This window comes from Amphiura filiformis, chromosome 16 (assembly GCF_039555335.1).
Source record: "Amphiura filiformis chromosome 16, Afil_fr2py, whole genome shotgun sequence".
In the NCBI taxonomy this organism is placed as follows: Eukaryota; Metazoa; Echinodermata; class Ophiuroidea; order Amphilepidida; family Amphiuridae; genus Amphiura; species Amphiura filiformis.
In genome coordinates this window covers 55,300,444-55,327,693 of record NC_092643.1, presented here as the reverse complement: position 1 = coordinate 55,327,693, position 27,250 = coordinate 55,300,444, and the positions used below count along the sequence as shown (strand labels likewise).

The window sequence follows — 27,250 nt, the reverse complement described above, 5'->3', positions numbered from 1 at the left end:
GGGAATGTTTGAATATAATGTTATTTAAATTAAGACACAGTTGAAATTCACATTGCCTTTGCAAGCGAAAGGTGAAACGTTTGAGTCTATATATTGTAATGTGAAACAGTTACAATACAGCAATGACAACCTGTTATTTTGACCCGGTCACATCTTCATCATGTTCATAATTGATATCAGCAGTCATCGGCGCAACTTGACTAGCAAAACGCTTGAACTTGCTGCACTTTATCAACTTTCTCAAATCACAGATGTTCAAATATATTGCATGCATATGTGAACATTGTTAAATTGTTAAACGTTCAACTTGATGTTCAACGAGGCTAAATACCGAGTTGTTTATAGCCTATGTACTTTGACATAAACTATATTTTTGTGATATACAAGAATGGTAAATGAAAATTGCCATTATCATACATAAACATAACGTCAGCCAATGCGAACAAAAATAAAGATCGTAGTCAAGTAGAAGACCATTGGAAGTCTCATAGACTCTTTTAATTTGAATATCTAGAGCTTAACTATAACTTTATATTTAATCCTCTCCATGCGGGTATCGACTGCAGACGACAGATTTCAAATTTTCTTTAAAAATTCAAAATTTCAGAATTGTACATTTCCATTATAAAAAAAATATTTGTAATTACTATATTTGGAATCAGAATGAAAAATGTATTGAAATGAGTGCAAAGAAGCCCAGTATTACTTCAGTGGTTCTTGAAAGAGCTGTTGATAGTTTGAGAAACTTTTTTTTTATGTTGAAGCTTTATGGTTATAACACGTATATTCAAATTAAAGAATAATACTGAGGATGCTACTATATAGGCTATATGTTTTAAACGACGATGGAAAGACATCTATCTGGCTAACTCACCACAACGAATTGACTCCGAACAGCAAGCAACCAAAATCTAGGTTAAATAGGATAAGGAGCAGTCGCTGCATGTCATCCCATTTGAGACCATTTGGACTTTAATTCCCGCTGTGTGTTAACCATTCGAATTCGACAGACATGACAAGAAATAACTTGTAGGTCTATTACTGGCATTCCAGTGTACGGAAGTGATATACCTACTTTATCGTGGTTTATATAGAGTTTCACAAACCTGTAAAACGTAAGGTCGTAATATTTTCAAATCATATGTTGAAATGATGTGGATTAGGCCTATTGAGCTTTTGAGCAGATCTTTATAGGTTAAAGAAACCAATTGAATTTACACATAAAGGAATAATTAATGAACACTTCGACTGAAAGGTTTAAATTACTTTCACGTATATGCTTCAAATCAGAAGACGCATGTTTCTTAAAGGGGCACTTCGTGATCCACAGCCTCATCCCCACTTTTCTCAAAAAAAGTTGAGATTTTTATATCACTGGAATACTCTGGCTACATAATGTTTATGTACAAAATATTTCTTGCAGATTAATTCGTTTAGCAAAGATATCGCGAAATTTGAATTTCGTTCTGGTGCACCAGAACGAAATTACAACGTATTGTCTATGGAGCAGTGTAATACACATAATCATGCATAACTCGCAAACGCAAAATCGGAATCAACTGAAATTTTGGGAATATGCTTTTTCGTGGATATGTACTGAAAATGTCATAAAAAGAGGATGCTAGGATCACGAAATACTCCTTTAAGATTTGGGCTTAAAATTGGGAAAGTTCCTTTGCATTGTTGAGTTTGCACGATTAGCCTGAAACGTAAACTTGAATTAGACGCCGGAACATATTGCCAAGATGTTTGAATTGTAGTTAGTATCACAGGCATCTTCTGCAATTACCAAGATCCAAACTGTTCTCACTGTCAGTAGCATAGTTCGATAACCTCCAGTTACGGTACTAATCATGGTTCAAGACATGACCTCAAATAGTGTATGCGTTTTTATACCCAACACATTAAAAGGTCATTCTGTCAATGTACAAACATAACGAAAAGAAATAAATACGCGGAAATTTAAACAGGAATTCTTTTTTAAAAGAGAGTGACTGCTTTCAAATCTACGCCTGTGACTGTGATTGCATTTAAGTCTTCCCGAACCGAGGTGACAATATTACGGTTTAATCGGTGAAGCTTGCGGCTAATTGGAGCATGCGGCAAATAACCGGCAGTTTACAAAATTACGAAAATTAAGAGGTGTGTTCCGTCAAGTCCGTGCTTTATTATATCGCTAGCCTGTGGGATGTGTTCTTAATGATGTCACCACTTGGAAGCTTGCTTCAAAAGGCTCATTTCCTAAAACACAATTAACTTTATAAGTGTATTGAAATGAATGTATTATTATATGTGACGTGTCATGTCAAAAGGAGACACTTTTGGGCAGGATCGTAAATGGAGAAATAGCCAAATATCTGCCCGGGGTGATTTTTTCACAATTTGGGTTTGTTGCGAATTTGTAATGTTCTTAACGTTTAAAATATTGTCTGATAGTTTCAGACCGGAATATAACTGGCATCTTGTATTTTTTGAGACATTTATTCAAGGCAATTCCTACTCTCAACATTGTCAATGATATTTTTAAAGGCCAATATCTCAATTTCCAATTTTATGATACCATAACTTACGAACTCAATATCTTTACTTAGGAATGTCCGATTTCATTGGGGAAGACGGCATTGTGGAGCAAAATATCTCTATATTTAAGATATGTAAAAACCTCAAAATTGATAACCTGCCCAAAAGTGTCTCCTTTTGACATGACACGTCACATATATGAATGGCTTTTTATGAAATGAAATTAAATCTGTTAATGGTTATTAAATATGGCTTTTGACTGAAATGAGACGCAGTGACAGACGAACAGGCTTGGACAGACAAATTAATATTTAAGGTAAACAAATCTTTAAATACAATTTACATTAAACTATTTGCTTTCCAAGTGTACAAACAGCGTCACTGGATGTGTTTTTGTTTGTACGCAGTATCATACACATAAATCAGACAGAGAGAGACACATGGTCAGGGACAGAAGACAGGGACACACCCATGAATGGATGACAGGAGCATTAACTGTTAAGTACATGATTGTGTATTGTTAAAAATCTAAAGTAAGAATGTGCACGCGACACAAAGCTATATTTCAACGTGACAATACATAGGGTATCTTCAGTAGATAACACCGTTGATGAACTACGTCAGATATTGATGGGGCATTCATATCATGAATTTCTGATCAGAGAGAGGGAAGAGAGACACGGTCAGGGACAGAGAGACAGGGACACGCTCATGAATGAATGACAGGAGCATTGAACTGTTAAATATGTGTATTTTTAAAAAGCTTAAGTAAGAATGTGCAAGCGACATATAAAGCTATATATTTCAGCATCCCGATACACAAGTTATCTTCAGTAGATAACACCGTTGATGAACTACGTCCGATATTGATGGGGCATTCATATGAATTACTGATCAGACAAAGAGGGGAGAAAGACACGGTCAGGGACAGAACGACAGAGACACACTCATGAATGAATGACAGGAGCATTGAACTGTTAAATGCATGTGTATTTTTAAAAAGCTACATTAAGCATGTTAAGTAAGAATGTGTAAGCGACACATTTCAAGGTGATGATACATAAGTTATCTTCAGTAGATAACGCCGTTGATGAACTACGCCAGATATTGATGGGGCATTCATATGAATTACTGATTAGTAAATGAAATATCTAGGGCACAAACATGGTGATAAACACATCAACAGGGTCATATACAATGCTACATTTATAATGTTAAATCTATCAACTGCGCGGATACGTCCACGTGATTTATCTTCCATAATAAGTTATCTTCATACGATGGCACCATTGATAAACTACCCTACATTAAAATAATGAGACATTAAATCTTTATTTAAGACAAGTTATTCATTAATATGCTACTTCACCGTGTCCATTCCATATAATAAATGGAAATTAGCAAAAACTATACATTTAGAACGATGATGACTGATGATGTATCTCTCGCTGATGGGATCGTTGATAAACTACGTGAACTAGTAAAAAGACATTAACGACTCAGCGATATAAAAGCACACATATCTTGCACATACTATGATTTGTGATATACCAACCATCAGCCCATGTCAACAAGATATTATGTATGTTTTAATCAATTAAAAGCTGACAGAATTATATCCACGTACAAGATTTAGATCTGCCGGAACATTAGAGACACTTTCGTGATTGCTAATAAATATGTCATACTTCTGTGTCGTAAAGTTGTTTGTAATGATAGATAGGGGTACTGCAATATACATGTATATAGTGTAATAGTCCCTGCTTGGAGGATTCTCATAATGAAGACTTCGTTTTATACATGTGCTGTTTGCCTTGATTAGTCTGAAAAAAGTCGGCAACGTATTTGGAGCTTCGTGGATTCAAGTTACTTCCAGTATAGAGTTTCTTCCGCTTTATAAGAGCTAATATAAGAGTCGTAATTCATGTATACATATATATTGCGTGATGCAAATTTTCTCCATGCAGATATCTATATATCAAACAATTTTTGTGAACAAAACGATCATCACAATTGTTAGGCGAATCAATTAATAAATTAAAACAGTCAGATATCATTCAGACATGATTAATCTGCCCACAGAGCCAAACTTTTGCAGCGTATCTCGCCGACACACATCATGACATTTGGTTGCTGAATTTCATTTGTACAATTATCTGTGAATCTGGACATTCTGATGATTTCAAAGGATGGGTGAAACTTGACCTCTCGACCGATGAGATTAAAGGACTCAGGCTTACAGATCTTTATAGGCCTACTTGACCTTTTCGAAGACTGACCCGCATTTAAGAACGTGCTGAATTCAGTCTGCAAGTTCGGGTTTCCATGGAATTTTGTGTTGCTCCCCTCTCATATCTAAACCCGTCCCCGACCCCGGACGCGGACTGCCGACCATTCCAATTTTGTGTTGCTCCCTCTCTCATCTGAACCCGTCCCCGACCCTGAACGCGGACTGCCGACCGTTCCCAAAATGCTGCTTCTATTAATAGATTCCCCCCACCGCCATGTCGAAAAAAAGTTAACACTTCCCAAAAGAATAGTGATTTAACATCGTATAGTGCCTCTATATTGAGAAAGACACTGATATCCAGGCGATTAATAGCAATCAAGCAAATGGTGACTGGATAGGAAACTTCCATGTTTAACTGATTGCTCTTTAATTTGTCAAATTATTAATGTAATTGGTCCTAATTATCGTTGGTATCTGTGTTTCTCATTAGATGGTGAGTATTGATGGAGTCCCAATGGCCTCATCCCAGTGGCATGGTTCAGAAACCTCAATTAAACAGTCACAGTGCAAAATTTCATCTCAAGTTGCAGAGTGTGAGTTTTTGTACCCAAATTTTCAAAGGTCATTCAATGAATGTACAAGTGTATTTGGTATTAAAGAACTGTGCCTTGATAGATGAGCATGTTGTGGATCCTAGTGTTAAGATATGCAACGGCGCGGGGATATTAATCTAACGTACACAAATTAATTATACTAAATGTATCTTAATAATTGTTATAAAGTGGTTTTTATCAGATTAAGCTTCTATCCATGATTACTTCAATACTTGCCCGAGTCATTCAAATATTTTTTGCTTCGAAAAGTGTGAAACTCACATATAAATTTAATTACATATTGATAACCACATTGTCAAAAACAATTAGGGAAGGATAAGATCAAACAAAATGCCAAATTGGAACGATTTTCACTCTTTTGGAGAGTGAGATTTCACTGAGTGCTTTTCACTCTTCTCACACTCTTTTGGAGAGTGTCTTTTCATATCATAACCTGAGGGTATATGCTTTTAAAAGTTAAACTCCTGCTAAAATAATTTTGTCATCGCTAGTCTACCCCCGTTCAAAGTACCGGGTCAAAGTTTAACTAATCACGATATGGTACTTTTTGTAAATCAAGGCGTTATAAGGTCAGTTAAGGTCATACGATAATTGTTAAACCGCATGACAGCTGGCTGACCCGAGTGAGGGGTCAAGTCTTAATTTGAGAGTAAATTGACCTTGCATGTTGTATGCAAGATGTTCTTGAAATAAAAGTTTGTTTCTAAGATGTTTCTAAATTGCAATTATATATAGTTTTTATAGACATAATAGCTGTCAATAATGCGGCAGAGTACGGATAACCTCTGAAAGTTATTCTTTGAAATTGAGACTGTGGAACATGCAGACAACAATTTAGAAAAAACTGAGATTTAGTCACTTGGTTTATCTGGTTTAGTCACTTGGTTTAGTTGGTTTAGTCATTTGTTTTTGCTGGTTTAGTCATTGGTTTAGCTGTCATCTTTTGGAAAGAAGCTCATCTTGGAAGAAATAATAATGTTCAAGATGTTCATTTGTTCATATGCTGGGCGCATGCAAAAACACACCTCAGTCCTAACGGGACCATGCTTTGGCAAATTTCTTGAGCAAAGTTAAACAGACTTTACACTCTTGTATCCTTGTATAAATAGAATGTGTGCATGTGCAGACCGTTGTCACTAGGATCCACAACATGCTCATCTATCAGGGCACAGTTCTTTAACCCCAATACATTTGTACATTCATTGAAGGACCTCTGAAAAATTTGAGTACAAAAATTCGTACTCTGCAACTTGAGGTCAAATGTTGCACTATGGTTGTTTAATTGAGGTTATTGAACTATGCCACTAGAATGAGAAAATTGTGGTCCATAGTGACAAGTTTCGCCCACCTGAACTTTGTCAAATGTGATCCCTCCTTTCTCTTTGGTCTTTGCAGTGAAATTATAGACGCACCAATGATGGAAAGTAATTAAAAGGCTTTCTCAAACTGTCCCAGCTAGCAAGAGCATCGTGTCATGCATTCCTTCCGCTTCTCCGATTCCAAAATTAAATGTCCAAACAATAATAATGCATCAATTGAGCTGAGCAATGATCCCCAGTGAGATATAGTCCGTATTTTTACATACCGTACAACTTAACTTAATGGATTTTTATAATGGGGCATAGAATAGAGGCTTTTCGTGGTTCTGCCTTTTGCTGCTGTTTTTATTTGCAATCACGGCTCATCCTGACATTGGGGTGGCTAGAAAAAACAGTTCTAATGGCGCAAAAAGCCAAGGGGCGTGACACAGTGTTTACGAAGGACTTATGACCTAAGTGCGCCCTTTAGGCATCTGGAGAAATTAAGTGATTTGATGGTGGAGGAACGATTAAAAATCATCTGCACGAAGTCAGATTAAATCATGATAATTTCAACCGATTTTAAAAATGAGAGAATATTTGCTCATTTTGCTTTTTGGAAAAATTCACACGACCTATACTAAGAAATGTTTTTTTTTTTTAGAAAATGTGAAACCTGTAAAATTACATTTTAGGGGCTATATGAAAGGTCTAGGTGATAGCTCAACAGATGGTAAAGATTACTTTCACCATAGACCATTTCACGTACGTTAAATATAAAGCTTAAATAGTACAAACGTATAGGCCTATGAATCAGTAAAATGCCCCACATATAAGAACTAAAAACATACATTCCAAAGTTACATTAAAAAATCTTGTGCTTGTGCTGTGAATCTCATTTTTGAAGTTTTTTTTTTACATCCTGCAGATGTTTTTACCCCATAAATGAAAGAGCAAAGGCCTACATTGTTGACAAAATCACTATGGTTAAATATAATTCAAATACACTCTTGTTCCGGCAGTTAACAGTCGCCAAGTATAAGAAGAAAAGTTTAAGATTTTTAAACAATTAATGTTCAAAGGCGTGATTTTGCGCTTAATCTGCAAAGTTTAACGTATGTTAAAAGACTGTTAAACTCGAGCGTATAAAGGTGGTTATTTTTTGTTACGTTAAAAGGCGTTAAACTGTGTAATGTTTAGTGGAATTGTAATTTACCTGTTTAACGATACATCTCGCGCCACGGAATTTTAACCAATTATTGTTTAAAATGACAAAAGCAAATGGCGGCCACGAGTGAATGCTGGTCGTGCTGCTTATGGTATCCTGAAACTTCGTTCAAATAGGTAGGTTTGAGTCAATCAGGTTGCACCAAACTCGAGATTCGTTTGATAAGTTATGCATAGACATCATTGAGACATAAAGGATAGATATTGATGCGTTCATTTGCTAGATTTAACAACGTCATTGGGATTGCCATTCTAGCGATACTGTACTGTACTGTTCTACGTGCACGGTACATGTATATCACCAATGTGTGTACCGCCGCGGCAATGTTCAGTTTTGGGCATACGCACAATAGCTTACAATGTAGACGAGATGCATTGAAGTATCGGTATGCTGGATACCGTATCGAGTGTGTGAATTTATTAGCGTTGATGTATTGTATTTTAGCATTGTATCGTAATGCATGCGAGACAGAAAGGCTTACTAGATTTTAATTTTTTACTCGGATACATTGCCCGGATACATAGCGGGTTGAACTGATTAAAAAAAATACTTTATGCATGAAATTGTATTTTTGAACGAATCTCACAGTTGACCAAGATCTGATGACTTCAAATCTATCATGAATTATGTTTCAGTATAAAATTTTTAAAAAAAGAAAGAAAGAAAGAAAGTCCCAATCATAATTAAATCCAATACAACCATTGATTAAGCAGTTGTATTTCTTAAACAATCCTTAGATAAAATAGAACATATAAATCATTATCTGTTTAGAGTTATTAAGCAAATATTGATTAAAAGACCTTAAACAACCTAGTTGGTTAAGCACTTAAACTTGAAGCTGGTTAAAGTGCTATATGCATTTATTGGTTAAAAGTTTTAACCAACTATTGATTTGAGCCTTAAACAACAAGAAAATTAAGGGCCCTTAACCAATATTTCGACGAGAGGACCACGTAACTAACACGAGTTTAAGATTGATTAAGATTGTTTAAGACTTTTTTAATTGGCGAAATAAGAGTGTAGGCATAATCTGCACACAAATTTGGATACACATGATGAACTTTTTACATAGCACCACAATGTTCCAAGACCCTAAATTGAATTTCATGCCATACTGAAATGAAATTACGGCGCCGATTCAGCTGTTTGTTTTATTAATTTTAGTTTTCAGCAGGGTATCTATACTATCCCGCTGCTCAAAATTTAACACAAGGTTCAACTCGATTTGAAACACTTATTCAGTTTCCATATTTTCTTAGATTCACTGTAGCGACGTATTTAGCTAGTGTTGCCAGTTCCCGGATAAAATCGCCGATCTGGGCTATATATTAATTTGACGGTGTCCATGCATATGCATGCACATCCTGAAAACACTTAATTTCCGAAACCAATTAGGTAAAAAATAATTGTTTGTTTCAATAGCCTTGGTCTGGGCGGACACACGCTTGAGTCCTGATGGGACCAGCCTTACGCAAAATGCCCATACAGTAGTGTACAGGCAAAGGTGAAAAGCCGGGGTGAAAAGCTTTAAAACTAGCAATAAACCCCGGGGGGTTCTTCGAAAAATTTTGTACGGGGGTGTGCCACGCAGGCTTTCGGATGCTGACTTTCTCTATACCTACTTTTTGCTGTTTTTGCAACCCATCAGTATACCAATTTTCAAGAAAAAGCACCCAAAAAGCACCCAAATTTACCATAATTGGGCGCTTTAAGGGCATTTTTGCCAAAATGCACCCAATTGGGCGCATTGGTCTCCACCCGAAAACCCACCCATCGATATACCAAAATCGCTGAAAAGGTACCCCAAAACCGTGGCACATCCCCGTATACCTTCAACCAGGAAGAACCCCCTCCGGGCAATAAACATCCCAAGAGTTGAACTTGAAGAACTGAGAGTAAGGAAAAAGAAGCTAGAAAGGTCACTCCCAACACATTTCTTATGTTCATGTCCCAATGCAAAGGCATGCATGGATGGTTCATCCCGCAGGGTCAGGGGTTCCTCAAAATTCTTATCTGAGAAGTTGGCATCCAAGAAGGGTTGCGGGTAGATGTGGCATATAGGGAGGACCACGCGATGACCGATTATTCCAAAAGATAACTTCATCTTTCAAATTCAAAAGAGCGTCTGCAGCCTTCCCTCTCGTTTTCTATTTAGAAATCACTCCTAAAAGAGTAAAACCACTCCTAAAAACCACACTTTCAATGTATGATTTTAGGAATGGTTTTCATTCTTTAGGGGTGATTATCACTCTTTTGGAGTGATTTTCACTCGTCTCACTTTTTTGAGAGTGAGTTTCACTCTTTTGGTGCATGTGATTTTCACTCTTCTCATTCTGTTGGAGAGTACGTTTTTCACTCATTAAGAATGATAGGAAACATTTTCAGAAATCATCAAATTTCCTGAGAACATTACTAAGTACATTCTTGGAAAATATTTCAATTCGGGACCTCGTAATAATGTTATAACATCAGTGCAATCATCTTTTCAGTCTCAAACAAAAGTCACTTGGGCGTCTTGTCAAAGCTTGTTGTGAAATCTGCGTGCGCCATGATAAATAAGATTTGGCAATGCAATGTGATTGTAGCAGCAGACGACATTGAACATAATCCGATTTCATGTTTTTCAAGCTTTTAAGCTTTAATATTATGTTTTGTCATCATTTTTGAGTGTAATTTCTGTTGACGTGACCTACATGGGTTATCCAAGTCTGAAATGCTGCCGGGAAAACGTAAACACTGAAGCCAATTTTGTGATTGCTTTCCAAGCTTTTAGCATCATGCATGTTATTATTATTACTTACTTCACAAATATTCCCATGAATGCAAAGCTTTTACTTTGGCTTATTTTTGAGTGGAGTTCATATATCACAGACTGGGGAACCTATTTATACATTGTAAGAGTAATAAGAACTCAACGAATCATTGTTTATGTTACTTTTATGTTGTATCATCATTCATTCTTCTCTTTTTATGCCAGCACTCCTACTATCCCATGCATCTACTATACATAAACACTCAGAAAATGCTTTATACCTGGTTGTCAAAATAACTGTTGGGATATGCAAGAAGCGTTTTTCAGAAAGAGAGGAGGCATGCAATAAAATATGAAAGTAACGACAAATCAGGATTTGAGGAACGCAATAACAGAATTGCAAGATCGAATAAGAACAAAAGTGGATGGAGATGTGCAGGTCACCTAGGCCTAGTAAGACGACAAGATGATCATGAGTTAAATTCCACATCGTTCATACCACAAAAAATTAACCAAGATTGTCAAAATACCAACAGAAATATCTTTTAACTTTGAAATGATTTTCAAGTTACATCTATTTTTTTTTTCAGACTCATTTAGCTTAATATCACATTATGACTTGCTTTTTTCCGTCGTGTACTTTTTGAGGTGATAATTAAATTTGATGGAATAGAGTGGTAGATAATTAAATTTTTGAACCTCCATCAGGGAATCACCCAATGAAATTACACCACCACCACGACAAATCTAGGATTAGAATTCCGATGAGCAAAGGTGCGCATGGGTAGACCCTTCGCGTATCACCTCAAATCAAATGTGTACTTTTTTAATCCATTAATTTGTAAAAGTGCATCTTTTAACAATGTTTCACTAATTAAACCAATCACGGAACTTCCAGTATACGTTTAACATGTTTAGAGGTTCTCAAAGGTATGCAAAATAACTTTCACCCCGAATTACGCCACAACATGCTCATCTATCAGGGCACAGTTCTTTAACCCCAATACAATTTGCACATTTATTGAATGACCTTTGACAATTTGGGTACAAAAACTCATACTCTGCAACTTGAGGTCAAATTTTGCACCATGATTGTTTAATTGAGATTAATGAACTATGCCATTGGGATGAGGCCATTGTGGTTCAAAGTGATACCTGTAACAGTCTTTTCTTTGGTATACCGATACAATTTAGCAAATAAAGAGCGACTTGAAATCGAAAGTCACTAAAAATAAGATTAAACCCGCATTTTTAATACCATCACATCGCCAGTTAAAAGGCCGACTTTTGAGTGACTCAACCATGCAAGATTGGATAATATAAAGTGCCAGAAGTGGGTAAGTGTAATAGCTGCCCTGTGAACATTTGGCAATTTACATACAGTATTTTGTACTCATCTACACATGGCAGCTATTGCAGTTACCCACTTCTGGCACTGAGCAGTCGATAAGCCCAAGACGAAAAGAACATTACATTTTTGTAGGTGCATCCCTATATAACAACTCTTAGGGGAGTTTTATTTACGTGATATGTTACGAGAGCTTAGGATAAATAGTAATACCAGAAAAGATGGTAGGATTCATTAAAAATTCTTCTGTGGATGCGAGTCACAATATGTGCACTTTTGAAGGGATTTTTGATGAAGAGTTTTAATTATACAGTATCAAGTATATCATAATGAAGACGTCGTGAGTTGGTGTATAAAGAATTGGGATTCATATGGGGTTAATGAGAATTATATTATAATTATTCTCTTGTATATAATGTATATGTTAGTTACCAATATAAACTTAGCTATAACCCAAATTGCGATAAAATATGATGTTAATGTATGTCGCGATGTCGATTTGGAGAAACTTTGGATGGATTTTTCAATATCTGTGGGTTTGAATGTCGCAGCCCTCCCTATAATAATTCTGTATAAACGCTATTGACTTGCATTCATCTTAATTACAGAAAAAAATTGATTCAATTATCGAAGTCAAATGCAAATAAATGAAACAATTGTCATGGATGGTTAGGAAACCGGCAGATATACAATCTTGGCTAACAATAGTATACGAATGACTTGGTATGATACATCATGACGTGGAAATATTTCTTTGTTTTCAATTATCATTGTATCATCATGCTCATTGACCTTATACAATAGATCTTAATTTGAAAGCTAATTTATTCATCGATTTCTTGTTTTGACTTACTCCGGTTATTAAACTCAAAATATTGGGGTTAATAAGCGGGAAAAGAACCCAATTGATATGGAAATGGAATGATATTAACTCTCGGTGTTGACTGCAGACGACAAGTTTCGATTTTATTTTAAAAAAATCAAAAATTTCAGAATTGTAAATTTTCATGACCATATTTGGAATCAGCATGAAAAATGCATTAAAATGGGTACAAACAAGTCTTGTATTGGTTCAGTGGTTTTTAAGATAGCTCTCAATATTTTGAGAAAATATCTCAAAACTTAGACTTTATGTTGACGCTTATGGTAGCACGCAGATTATTATTACTTGGCGGATGACGTATAGTGATTTATCTCTCGTCTACCGTAGATAGCACAGATGATAACGCACACATGAAATGCGGTGCGTGATTTTAGAAGTATGGCAAAGGGCATACAGGATGCAATGATATGAGAGCGGTCTCGTATGTGTGTGTCGTAGGAATCTGATAGCTATCTATGGGGTCTAATTACTTGAACTTGGAACTTGAATTCAAAGGTGCGCTTCCTATTAAAAAATAAGATGCTTTAATATTTATGATCAGATAATGAAGGGATTTACCGGTTTTATGTAGTTTTATTGTTGAGTTTATAGGTTTCATTGATTGATAAACTGTAAGATCTAGAAGCGACGAACATACAGAAGACTGAGGAAAGAGAAGAAACGAGAGGCAGAGATATATAGAAAAAGAAAGGAAAGAGGAAGACGGAACAGGAAAAGCAGGAGAAGATAGGGAAGTATATAATTAAAGGAAGAGAAGGAAGTGAAATAAGCGAAAATGGAAAAGAAGATTAGGTTCTTTGATAAAACCTTAGTCGAACCTTTATTTCTTCAGCATTTGCAACTTTAAAGCCATATTATAACATTTGTTGAGGAGGACGCCCTCAATGATTTTTTTTAATTCACTTTTTTACACGATTATATTGTATTTTATTAAACCAATATACCCTGCAAAATTCAAAACTCTAGGTGCTGTAGTTTTGTCAAAATCCGAGATTTTGAATAAAGCGCCGGAACCGGCGTCTTATTATTACGATGGAATTATTAGTCGAACGCATACACGATGTTCATAACACACAGTACACACGGCGTGCGGGCCGGTGATCTACACAACAAAGGGTCGTACCATAACATGACCGAAGGAGTGGTACGTATTGGCGACATACGCGCTGGTAGTAAATTCCAATTTACTTTGCTTTGCCGTAGTTGTTCGGCTCAAAAATAAAAGGGATATATCTAACAGTAAAACTAACATTTTATGTCAAAGAATTGCTAATCTATTTTGTATGATAATGTTATAATATTGCTTTAATTGGTTCAAAATTCTGCCCTAGATTTGGTCAAATTAGGATTCCGCAAGCAGGTGGAGGAAGCATGGTTATTTGCACGTTTCCTCTTTTTCCTTCTGCACCATCCAGTCATCTCTGTCACAAATCATATACACCTTACCCATGACAGACAGACGGTGTTACATTTTAATGAATTATTGATTGATGTTTGAAGTAGTCGTGATTGAGACCAATGATGCGAGTGATTTGCTCGTGTTCGAACATGGAGAAGGAGAAATACTGGGTTTGTCGATGAAAGAGACGATCTAGCGAAATAAGACACTTGTCGGCAAAACTAATTTAGTTTTACAATCTTAAATACTTGCTAATTAACAGACATGTTAAAACTCCCATAAGATATGAACCTAAAATATGACAAGTAACAACGTTTTGCAACGACTTTATTTGAAAATCATTTCGATTTGAGCAGTTAACCAAGTCTTTTGTTTCCGAAAATTTTGACATTATTTGAACGTTCAGTTTCAAATTTACCGACTTTCAGATCATTTTGCACACACCGAAGGTAATAGTGTATCGATTGATTTTGTATTTCCACCTGCACGTACTGATCCTGAATATAAAATAAATAAGTTTTGCCGTAAAAAAGCAACAGTGACAAAAATTACAAAATAGTGTAGAGCAAAAATAAAAATTACACAAGGGGCAAAAATAATAACATAATTCAATAGTTGTAATGAAAAGTAAACATGACTCAACCTTAACAACAGTCACAAGTTGAATTAACGTTGATAACATTGCCCTCACTTATAATATATAGGTCAACCCGAGGCCTACGACATATAAATGTTTGTGTTATGGCATTTCTGAAGTCAAGGCATCAAGTTCAACGTGATTCAAGACTATATATATGGCCATGCAGTGCTTCAAGTACATTGTGCCATTTATATTCAAATTCGACTTCAACACTTAATTTTAGTACTTTTAAATATTGCAAGTACTCTGTTAAAAATGTTAAACATTACAATTGATGTACTCAAGCTAAATATAAACATGACAAATAAGACTATATTATTTATGCATCATCAACTTGGAAATTAGGAATATGGTGATACACTAGCACTAGATCATTGAGCAGGTTACAAATTGAAGTCGTCAAAGGGAATTTTTTTTCTCCGAATGCATATTTATTTCACACCAGCCACGATGATTAACCACTCAAATTGCTTTAAAAAGAAATCTCAAATATCACAATTTTCTCATCAAACTTTCGCTTCAAGCATCCATGACTTATCAGTGACACAAAAGAAAGAGGCATGCAAGATATTGTCTTTAAGTTTAACCAGCCCGCCAGATCCCGCTATAGAGATCGAGAATGTCGACGTCGAAATTTTTCAACAACAAAAAATATGATGAAAAAAAAATGACATACTTTCGCATCTCATCTCAGCTCAGTCAGCAATATAATTTGAAATAGAAAAATGCATTGAAATGAGTACATAAATTACATATCCAGTTGAGCCAAGCAGTTCAATTATTACAGAAATTATCGAAAGAACCGCATGCTGCTGGTGTTGAGTTCATAGAATTCCGAAGACGACTCTCTCTGGCATAACGTGTTTGACCCGCCCCAGTTCTGACACAAAGACGTATTTTCTCCCGATACAAAGACCATTTCTGTGACACAACCATGGGTTTGGTTTCAACTCAAGTTCAAGTTCATCAGACATATTATCCAAAGTGAATTAACTTCTCCCCTGAAGATTGTATAGCTCTAAAAATCATTACAATAATTAAATGATGGGTCAAATTCGCTTTTTGGTGTAATATTGTCTCACTGTGAGATGTACGTATACCAGTACCTTTTTTACCAGATCAAGTTGATCAAATATACCGAATTTGATTTTGATGCTACCAAATTCCACTTGTAAACTCCTGTCTATAATATTAAATAAACCCAAATCCCCAAGGACTTCTTTCAAAATTAACGGTACACTCAAGTTTAAAATTTTATGTAAATTGAACACTTGCACAGGTTTCAAATTTGTGTTAAAAATGTCAATTACGGAGTCTTTTGTTTTGATCACATCCGCACTTTTGTGTAGTTACTGACAAAAGCTTTAGTGGTGGTAAGAACTCTGAGTGGAGGTCTTTGGGTAATCAAATACTCCTTAAAATCGAAAAAAGGAAGCATTTTAATGTAGATTTAAAACTATAAGGTCATGGTTACCGAATCTTACTGTTATTCCGAAAGGATTACAAGTTTTAGGAACAAAACTGAAATGGGTATTAAAGTATATGCAATATTATTTACGTGGCCGGGTCAGGTCAGTTTTAAACAGCTGAGTGTTGTTTACGCATTGGGACTGATGGATTTGGAAGAGAATGTTTAACCAGATGTATCAATATTAATATTGATTCAGAGGCGTTATTACAAGCCGACGACAAAGTCGGCTTGTTCTGTTTTACGCTAATTCTTTCTTTCTTTCTTTCTGGCAATCTGCCTCTTCTTCTACAAACAAAATGCGCCGAAGCTCTAATTAATACATGTTGGTCACTAGTGGCATGGGTATTCAGGGTGTTCACAGCTTGACCATTGCTTGACCTTTGACCCCGTATGCAATACAAACTAAATTTGAACAACAAGATATGTCAAGTTATAGTGCTGCATATGATAGACCTTAGTGAGACAAAACAAAAGTCAATGGTGACCTCCTTGTACAATGTTTACTTTGGGGTCAAAAGGTCAAAATGTGTAAAATTTCAAACAACGAGGTATAGCAAATCTGAGTGCTGTATATGATAGACCTTAGTGAGACAAAATAAAAAGTCAATGGTGACATCTTTGTACAATGTTTACTTTGGGGTCAAAAGGTCAAAATGTGTATAATTTGAAACAACGAGGTATGGCAAATCTGAGTGCTGCATATGATAGACCTTAGCGAGACAAAACAAAAAGTCAATGGTGACCTCTTTGTACAATGCTTACTTTGGGGTCAAAAGGTCAAAATGTGTAAAATTTGAAACAACGAGGTATGGCAAATCCGAGTGCTGCATATGATAGACCTTAGTGAGACAAAACAAAAAGTCAATGGTGACCTCTTTGTACTTGGGGTCAAAAGGTCAAAATGTGTAAAATTTCAAACAGCGAGGTATGGCAAATCTGAATGCTGCATATGATAGACCTTAGTGAGACAAAACAAAAAGTCAATGGTGATGGTCAAAGTTTAGGGGTCGAAGGTCAAATTTTGAAATTGGTCAAAATTGACCCATTAATGTTATATTTACTGCCGGCGGCTTGTACTCAGAATCTATTGACTCTAGTTTACTCTGGATCTTGGAGAAATAGGACCCTGGTCCTTTCATTGTAGAACAGCAGGAATAAAGTGGAATATTTGTGCCAACAAACTTTTTGCGAACTTTTTTCTCGAAATTGCCACTGGTTTTCTGAAATTGTAAATCTGGTTGAAAAAAAACCCGATTCTTAAAAACAGATTCTTTTAAACATTTTTACATCATGCAGTACTCTGATCCATCGCGATATAGGAAGCCATTTGGCGCGCAAGAGAATTGCTATCCTCGATGAAAAATATTTACATTTTTACCAAAATTGGGTCATTTTTGAGAAAACAAATACACATATGGTACACCATCATTCTACAGAGAGAGTGAAAGCAAACAACGCATAACTTACAGCTGCCTTTGGTAGGGACAATTTTGTGCAGATAAAACAAGCCAAAGTTTGCCATCTTCCCTCAAACGTGGCACAAGACTAAATTAGTCGTGTGTTTTTCTTTAAAATCCCCAAGTTTGGACAGTAACGGGTCTATCTAGTATTTACCGACAAATCCATGCGTGCCGATTGAACATTTTGGAATAATAACGCAGGAAAGGAGAGAAATGCGTGACGTGATTTTCGCCCGTTTTTCGTGTGTACCATGACCTATCTGATTTCCGCAGGCACACACGACCGGTTTCATGGTTTTTGTTGTGAAGCTTACAAAGTAACAAAGTATATTTTACAATTTTTATACAAGGAATTCGTTTTTATGGACCCTATAACACGACTCTCTTTCTTTGCATATTATAATTATATAGTTTATTTACAAAGGAAATGCGAACTTGAACAAGTTAAATAGCGTCTTTGATTTGCGTGATTTTTTTTGTAATTTGACAGAGTAACAGTTGCTTTGAAGGAAATATAATGTGACGGGCAGTGCTTGCATAACAAAATGGTTATGGAACATATAATTCGCTGGCTGTGTGTTTCATTTTCTTCATAAAGCCTGCGACGCACCTAATTTGAAAAGATATACACACTAAGTTTACAAATTGATTACTTAAACTGTATGTCCTAACTCCTATAATGAATGTATGAAGCGTGATGCCTCATTTTCTTTGCGTGGATAGATACCAGCTTTGATCAGTTGCTATCTTCAGTAGATAGACATACGATATAAAGTGTGTTGTTATCTTCAGTAGATAGTTATGCCGCGTACATACGATATAAAGTGTGTTGCTATCTTCAGTAGATAGTTACGCTGCGTACATACAATATAAAGTGTGTTGCTATCTTCAGTAGATAGTTACGCTGCGTACATACAATATAAAGTGTGTTGCTATCTTCAGTAGATAGTTATGCCGCGTACATACAATATAAAGTGTATTGCTATCGTAAGTAGATAGTTTTGCCGCATACATACAATATAATGTGTATTGCTATCGTTAGTAGATAGTTTTGTCGCATACATACAATATAATGTGTGTTGCTATCTTCAGCAGATAGTTATGCCGCGTACATTCAATATAAAGTGCGTTGCTATCTCCAGTAGATAGTTATGCCGCGTACATATAATATAAAGTGTGTTGTTATCTTCAGTAGATAGTTATGCTGCGTACATTCAATATAAAGTGTGTTACTATCTTCAGTAGATAGTTATGCCGCAAAGATTCGGTCTCGTAGCTTCTTGCAATTTGGACACCACACTTTGCTGTATGCATGCATGATACTTCAGGATGAAATAAAATACATGACAAACACAGTTTTATATACAAAATGAATCCATGTGTTACTGTTATGTTTCTGCGTGACATTTCACATCGCTTATTCTTTCATCACTGTTCATAATTGATTATAATGTCTTCAGCACTTTTCACACTTGTTTTAAGCAATCCATACAAATTACTAAAGAAAATGAATTCAGACTTTGAGAGCAATGGAACTTGACGCCCGGTGTTCTTTCAACTCTGGCGAACATTATAACCATCAGAAGCCGGGCCGATATGATTCCGATCTATTATGTTTGTAACAATGTTTTGCACTCACATTTAATTAAGTATATCGCATCAACATCTAAATATTAATGTATAACAAAATTAATTTACACCATAGAATGAAATATGCTCATTTGTCGGGACACAGTTCTATATAACCCAATATCATTGTACATTCATGGTAATGGTATGACCTGTTTAGCGTGTTGGGTACAAAAACTCATACCCACAAGATGAGGTCAAATATTGACCTATAAGTTGTTAAATGAATGTTAATGAACTGCGTCTTTAGAAATGCGATCATTCTTAAAGGTATAAGCTAAGACTCACCTTGTTGACATCCATTCTCCTTTCAACTTTGGCGGTGACACCTCTCTAACGGCTTCGTTACCTTGGAGATGACGTAATTGGCTTCCACATTCGGACTCCATTAATTGTTTTCCTGATCGGGTTGTGGCGCATATGGTGCCGCTTGGTAAGTAGATGGTAGCCACAAATATAACTGATGGATGAATCAAAAATGAAAATTATAAAGTATGAAAATGCCCATTTAAAGTAAAATAATTGCAACTACTTAGATGTCGTGACGTCAAACGTTCAGATTTTGCATCATGGTATAATTTATAAGAACATTATTTTAATCGGCTTTAACTTGATGTAAATTTATGCAATTAAAATTTGACAATTTGAAGAAAGCCAAGCTATAGTTAGTGAAACATTGATGGCAATAGTTATTTAAAACTTTGTGATTTGTTATAAGGCACGTTTTTCAAACGAAGTAACAATAAATTAAATGCATTTTAACACACTATTCACACTCAAGATTACAGGCAAGAGGAATAGCGTGTTTTATATAGCAGATTAGTATATAGGACGGTCAAAGAAATAAGCACGCCCATTTCTTCCTGATTTATACTCGATGTTCATAACAACTTTCACTGCTATCTTCTGAAGATAAGGGACCGTTCATAAATACTTTGGTGGGGGGGCTGGGCACTTGGAAATTTTCGAGTCAAAACTTTTTTGACCCCCCTCCAGAGAACCATAAAACTTTTTTTGACCCCCCTCTTTAGACATACAAAACTTTTTTGACCCCCCTTCCATGAGGTTTAAAAACAGTCTGGGAAGGGGGGCTACTCCATTTGTGCAAACTCAGTCACAATTATAGGCCTGCATGTTTGTTCATAGTCATACATTTATTTATAATAGGCCTGTTTCCAAAAAACATGAAAGTTGAAGGTGTTTTTCACATGCTGTGACTTGTATGAAGTTTAATTTCAATTTATGCATTCTAATTTTTTGAAAATACATGTTTCATTCTTATAACCAATAATTAAATAAATAAAAGTAACACAAAAAAGGGAAATTGACAGTGGCGTAGCTAGGGCTTGTGGCACCCAGGGCTAAGGATACATGTAGGTGTTGCTTCCGATTCTTGAAATAATTATTGCGCCCGGAGCACAAAGGGCCTACCATTAATTAATTTTGGTTATAATGAAGTTGAATATTGGTCTTAAATTGATCTTATGACTTTGACCTTTCATGCGCGCAAAGCGCGCGAAAAATTTGACTTTAATCGCTTAGAGGGGCGCAGAATCAATGCTGAATTGGTCAATTTGGCGCCTCCTAAGAGTGGCGCCCAGGGCACAAGCCCCCACCTTCCCCCCGTCGCTATGCCACTGGAAATTGAGAGCAACATCTGGGCACATACTCAATTTAATACTTAAGACTGTTTTATCAGGGGCATAGCCAGCTTTCTTGGTCAGGGCGGCAAAATATAAATTTTGGGTCAAATACAAAAAAATGCTGGTTGCATCATTTTATCAGTGGGATACATACATATACCCTTTTCTTATAGTGACTGTAGAATACATACATGTAAAGTCTTTGAGATTCCAAAAAGGCTTTAATGGGATACTGGAAATGAGCGCGCGTAGGTCTATTTTGCACTATTTTGAGCCATAATCGGGGTAAAAAGGGCTTTATTGGTCGATATGCGCGCGTAGCGTGCAAAAATGTTGTATGCTCTTGTTCTTCTGGTATTTTCTTGTTAAAAACTTTTTTGACCCCCCCTCCTTTAGTAACCAAAACTTTTGGTCCCCCCCCATTCTGCAACTCAAAACTTTTTGTGTCCCCCCCCACACTTTGCCCAGTCCCCCCACCAAAGTATTTATGAACGGTCCCTAACAGGCAGTGCGCACTTCAACATACCGGTAATCATGATGATCTTTCAGTGCAGCATTAATGTTGTCAGTATCTTATCTGACGATTATACAATTACAATTTACTCAAAGTCCATGAGGGAGGGTTCTTGTATGGGATGACCTTTTAATGACAATAACCATATTTATTAATATCGTATTTCAATACACTATAAGAATATTATTAAAAGTAAATAAACCTCCGTGGTTTGTTTCCCGAAGGTATGGTCAGTGGTCAATTCCATCATTTACCACACTGCTCAATATTAACTAATCAACAAACGGAAAAAATGACTGAAAAATAATAAAACATTGTATTCAGCGCAAAGGGACAAGGCACGATTTTAAACATCACGATTTTATGGACTTGAGATTTCTTGTTTTTCCCACAGGCAAGATAAGGGGTTGGCACAGTCAGGTTGTCCAAACACGGTGGCGCGTGGCAGGCAATGTTGGGTCGTGGCTCATCTGCCCGCTTTTTAGAAAAACTTTGCGCCTGCAGGGTTTGTATTTGATTTAACCGTTTGTACGTTGTAAGTCAATAAAACGCTCATTTCTCACAAGTTTACTCAAATATGTCGTACCTTTTCAAGCCACTTTATATTTGGGATGTATACATTTTTGCAGCCAACATGGTCAAGACCGTAACAACATATAAGGTGCCTCTCGTGACCCGGGTCGTGACCAAGGTTTAAACTGAATGTCCATCCCGCGGTTTTTCAAATTCTGACAACAATTTTATTAATTTTTCTGACCAAATTATTATTCATATTTATGCAAAATGAATATGGTGTACAACACATGCCTAGTTCTTGATTTTGGGCCTTTGATCTATATAATGTTTTGAAATTCTATCAGAAAATGGCCTTTTTCGACATAACTTCTTCCAAAGCATGATGTTTCCAAAATTTAATTGGTGGTATTTGGAAATTCACTGGTATAGATCTGGTAAGTATGATGAAGAGGTTAATACCCCCCAATTGAATGATTTAACCTTTTATTAAATATTATAATATTGGTTTATTATTGATTTAGGGTCGACTCGATAAATGATTTAAGTATACAGGAGAAGATGCTCATTTCATGGGTATAATCTAATGAAAAAACGTGGTAGAATATTAAAAACGAAGTAAAATGTTATTTATTTTAATGCGTGGTACAACTTTGTTCCATTAGTCACGTTACTGGAGTTTTTTTTTTAATTTTCCAGGAAAAAAGTACAAGTAAACTCTGTAGTCGACTGTACTTAAGGGGTCGGTAACCTACCTTTGCACAGTATTTTAATTTAATTGATTAAAAGTGAAGCCATTAAAATATTTTTTGAAATCAAAAACTTGGCAAAATCGGCAATGTTGACAATGGTTGAGGACACATTGCCCCATTCAAATGTTCAAATATAAGTATTGATATAAAATGTCTTCTAGTTCTATTGTCTTTAATACACGGATTTCGGCTTATCTACTACACTAGCAAGCCAGCTATGTTATTGTTAGCACATCTAATTTGATGATCCAGATGAGCAAGTCACTGAATAGGCTTTTAACTTTAAGGCAGAAATTGCTTGAACTTTGTGGAATGAATCTAACTCCAGATGTCACCCCTGACGAAGCAAAGGTACACTGGTGTAAAACTTGAATGGATTATTCCAGTTGAAATCCATACACCCCCCTATGGAAGGCATGGCTTATCTTCCATGCAGGGAAAGCAGTCCTGGAAAATATGTTTATTTCCTGGCAAGCAAGATAATACCCGTCCAACTTATAGGATAGGGTGCTTATGAAAAATACATATCTTGCAAAGTCATTCCAATATCAATTTTCGATTTGTGGCATAGCAGGTTTAATTCAGGCAGACTTTTCTTTTGTGATGTAAACTGATAATCTTCATGATCTTATGCTCTTTTTAAGCAGAATCTCAGTCTGTCTCGTTTTTACCGGGAAGTAAAAGAAAGTCCTTGACGTAAAACCCAGATTACAACCTATCATCCATACCGTTCATTTCACTTTCAGTTGTTCATTCAAATTATTGATGACATACAGCTTTGTAAAATTGAAGGATGTTTGTTCAAAAAATCGTTAGGAGATTTGTATTGCTATTGTGTTTTTTATTGCCTGATCGAATAATATGCCTCCAAGATAATTCAATAATATTTTCTTGGCTATCATGATAATTATACCAAGTACCAACGCTTCTTGTTTTCACACAAATCAGAAAATCTAAAACATCAACAACGTTATTTGCAATGAACTGAAAAACGAGAAGGCCTATTTGTGGATGTTGAAGGGGAGGAGTTTGTTGCCGTTCAGTGCGTTTTCTTCGTTTTTGCTAATATAATTTATTTACCATGTTTATGGGAAATGTACAAATTACAATTTTATAATTTATTGACTTATCCGGGTTCCTTTCAATTTTAATGTTGAATTCACGGTAAATTGTAGGCCTATACTAATGTAATAATTACTCGGACCGATTGTAAATGTAAGAGTGGGATCATAGACCTACCGGATATCATATCCGTGTGACGGGGGGGGGACTATCAAACGATTAAAAAAAACACTGTTAGTATTAAAACATGGTAAATTAATCATATATTTCACCAATGGTCATGACCCCATGTTCCGCCCCCACTCACAGTGACCCGTACACTTCATGACTTACCTGTGATTGTGGTAAAAATTCCTGGCCATGCTGACCTAATATCACTCTGTAGTTGCCCAAGGATCTTCATTGCAAACGCTTTAAAAACACACCTTTAAACAACTTTGTATAAATAATGCTATTCCTTTAATATCTCCAGTTAGCAATATGTAAATCCAAATGGTGCAGGGTGACAGGAAAATGAGTAAATCAAACTTATTTACAAGTAAATAAAGTATACTGGAACTTCAAAGTTTTATAGAAATATGGGTTAATCAAGTTGGTATCGTCGCAACGCCAAGTTTCAAAATAACTCATCAAATGCAAAATGTGAGATAGTACAGTGTAAAATCAGTAGAACCCTGAGCTCAGTCAATCTAATAATCCAATAAATAGTTTCCTCAGAAGTTGTCAGATGCTACCAGAGCCAAAAAGCTGCCAACTCCAACCTTTTTTTCCAATGGTACCTGTGTGCAGCTGCAGAGCTGACTGTTCGTATCTCTTCTGTTTGCCAACTGCACTTTGCATTATTGGTGAGCTGGCTGGAAAAATCACCCAAAAGCGGCGCCACGGTTTGGAGTGTAATAGCGCCCTCATTTCTAAAAGTGTTGCCAAATCTAATTACCGTACCTTCTGAATACGTCTGAATTCAGGTTCGACACAATTTGCGGCTCCGCGATATCGCATGATCACATGGTATTAAAACTGGCTTTACTTGTCCGATTGGTCCAGTGGATCACGTGACAGCAAATTATTAATAATGAATATTACTTATTTACTAACTTATTTTCTAACAAAAGGAAAATGTTTGCACAAATTTTATTTTTAATATGATGAAGCTAGATAATGTCTTGGCATGCATGCTTCAAAATTTAATTCTGGTTAGTTGGATTGTTGAGTCGACCCCAAAATTATAGACCTACTTGTAGGCCCTCAGTATTAAAAAGTCAACTTTAACTTTAGGCTACTGAAGGTCTTTATAGGCCAATAGTATTAAATAAAAGCAACTTGGCAATTATGCAGAGCTAATGAAACTCAATTTCATTTTTACTACACCCCTATAAAGTTGAAAACTTTTTGCCCTCCCCCTAGCCTTCGGGAGGTTAAACACTTCTTGGGCCCGTATTTTGCCCACCAGAATATTTCTGAATTCTCGACCTCCCTTCCTATTTTACGGTTTATGCACGTTAGAAAAAACGGGTTCCCGGTATAGGTCTTGAACTTGTCTTATGTGGAACCACTGAGATTCTTCACGATCGTTTCAGTATAGGTTTTTGCCCTTGAAAGAACCCTAGGTTTTTATATATCGGGATAACCAAAAAGTAAGAGCCCTTGCACGGGACCCTGCTGGCTCTCTAAAATTCTTAAAAGAACCTCTACTGAAACGGTTCTTGAGAAGCCTATCAGTGAAACGGTTCTTAAAAGAACCCCATCAGTGAAACGCTTACCCCAGTGAAACGGTTCTTAAAAGAACTTATGAAACGGTTCTTGAAAGAAGCCCATCAGTGAAACGGTTCTTAAAAGAAGCCCATCAGTGAAACGGTTCTTAAAAGAAGCCCATCAGTGAAACGGTTCTTAAAAGAAGCCCATCAGTGAAACGGTTCTTAAAAGAAGCCCATCAGTGAAACGGTTCTTAAAAGAAGCCCATCAGTGAAACGGTTCTTGAAAGAAGCCCATCAGTGAAACGGTTCTTAAAAGAAGCCCATCAGTGAAACGGTTCTTGAAAGAAGCCCATCAGTGAAACGGTTCTTGAAAGAAGCCCATCAGTGAAACGGTTCTTGAAAGAAGCCCATCAGTGAAACGGTTCTTAAAAAGAAGCCCATCAGTGAAACGGTTCTTAAAAGAAGCCCATCAGTGAAACGGTTCTTAAAAGAAGCCCATCAGTGAAACGGTTCTTGAAAGAAGCCCATCAGTGAAACGGTTCTTAAAAGAAGCCCATCAGTGAAACGGTTCTTGAAAGAAGCCCATCAGTGAAACGGTTCTTAAAAGAAGCCCATCAGTGAAACGGTTCTTGAAAGAAGCCCATCAGTGAAACGGTTCTTGAAAGAAGCCCATCAGTGAAACGGTTCTTAAAAGAAGCCCATCAGTGAAACGGTTCTTGAAAGAAGCCCATCAGTGAAACGGTTCTTGAAAGAAGCCCATCAGTGAAACGGTTCTTAAAAGAAGCCCATCAGTGAAACGGTTCTTGAAAGAAGCCCATCAGTGAAACGGTTCTTGAAAGAAGCCCATCAGTGAAACGGTTCTTGAAAGAAGCCCATCAGTGAAACGGTTCTTGAAAGAAGCCGTTTTATGCCATAAGCTTTCAAGCCTTAACGATCATCTTATTATTATGAAAAGATTGGTTAATTTTTTTAAACCTGTTTTTTGGCATATTTGTAATGTTTACACATGTCCCAACTTGCACCTAAATCTAATCAACCAAATGTGTTGTGTTTCTAGGTCAACAGAGCAAGGTTCGACAAAATGTCATAATTCAAGAATTAGGCCCTATGACATTTAATATGTCCTCCTATAGCTTTACCTCGTTATTTCAGCTCAAAATGGTCAGAAACCCTTCCCGATAATTATTACTATAGCATTATTTCGGCATTTTGAGTATGTATAATAACAAATTCAAAATTTGAAGGAAATCGTACATTAAGGTTATTAATTATTTTAAACTGTTGCGATTTGGTAGTTCACAGCATCTTACGAATGGTAGGCCTAGTGAGCTTTGGCAAAAACTGCATTGCTCAATTCGTAGCGAGCGTGTAGAAGAATTAAAACATCACATATACTTTTATAGGTGCTGCGGTTCTTGAGTTACGTTGTAAAGAGGGCTGAAACAACAACACTTTTGTAAAACATAGGCCTACATAACTAATTAACAAACAATAAATTAAGCAAGTATACGATTTGTAGAATGAACTTTTGCAAAACATCAAGGTGTTAATTTTCAATGATATATTGATCTAGATAATGAAAATCGATTTTTAGGTTACT

General features: G+C 36.1%; 1 protein-coding gene across 1 annotated transcript in view; it reads right to left on the bottom strand.

The window, feature by feature from the left end:
* The window catches only part of LOC140136231 (protein APCDD1-like), an 82,125-nt gene extending 57,352 nt beyond the window's left edge, over positions 1–24,773 (bottom strand). The window contains exons 1-2 of the mRNA XM_072157955.1: positions 24,290–24,773; positions 19,761–19,932 (exon numbers count right to left, since the gene is read on the bottom strand). Coding sequence (XP_072014056.1) covers positions 19,761–19,932; positions 24,290–24,359 — 242 coding nt within the window. The 5' untranslated portion in view covers positions 24,360–24,773. The remainder of the gene's footprint in view (positions 1–19,760; positions 19,933–24,289) is intronic.
* Positions 24,774–27,250: the final 2,477 nt, after the last annotated feature.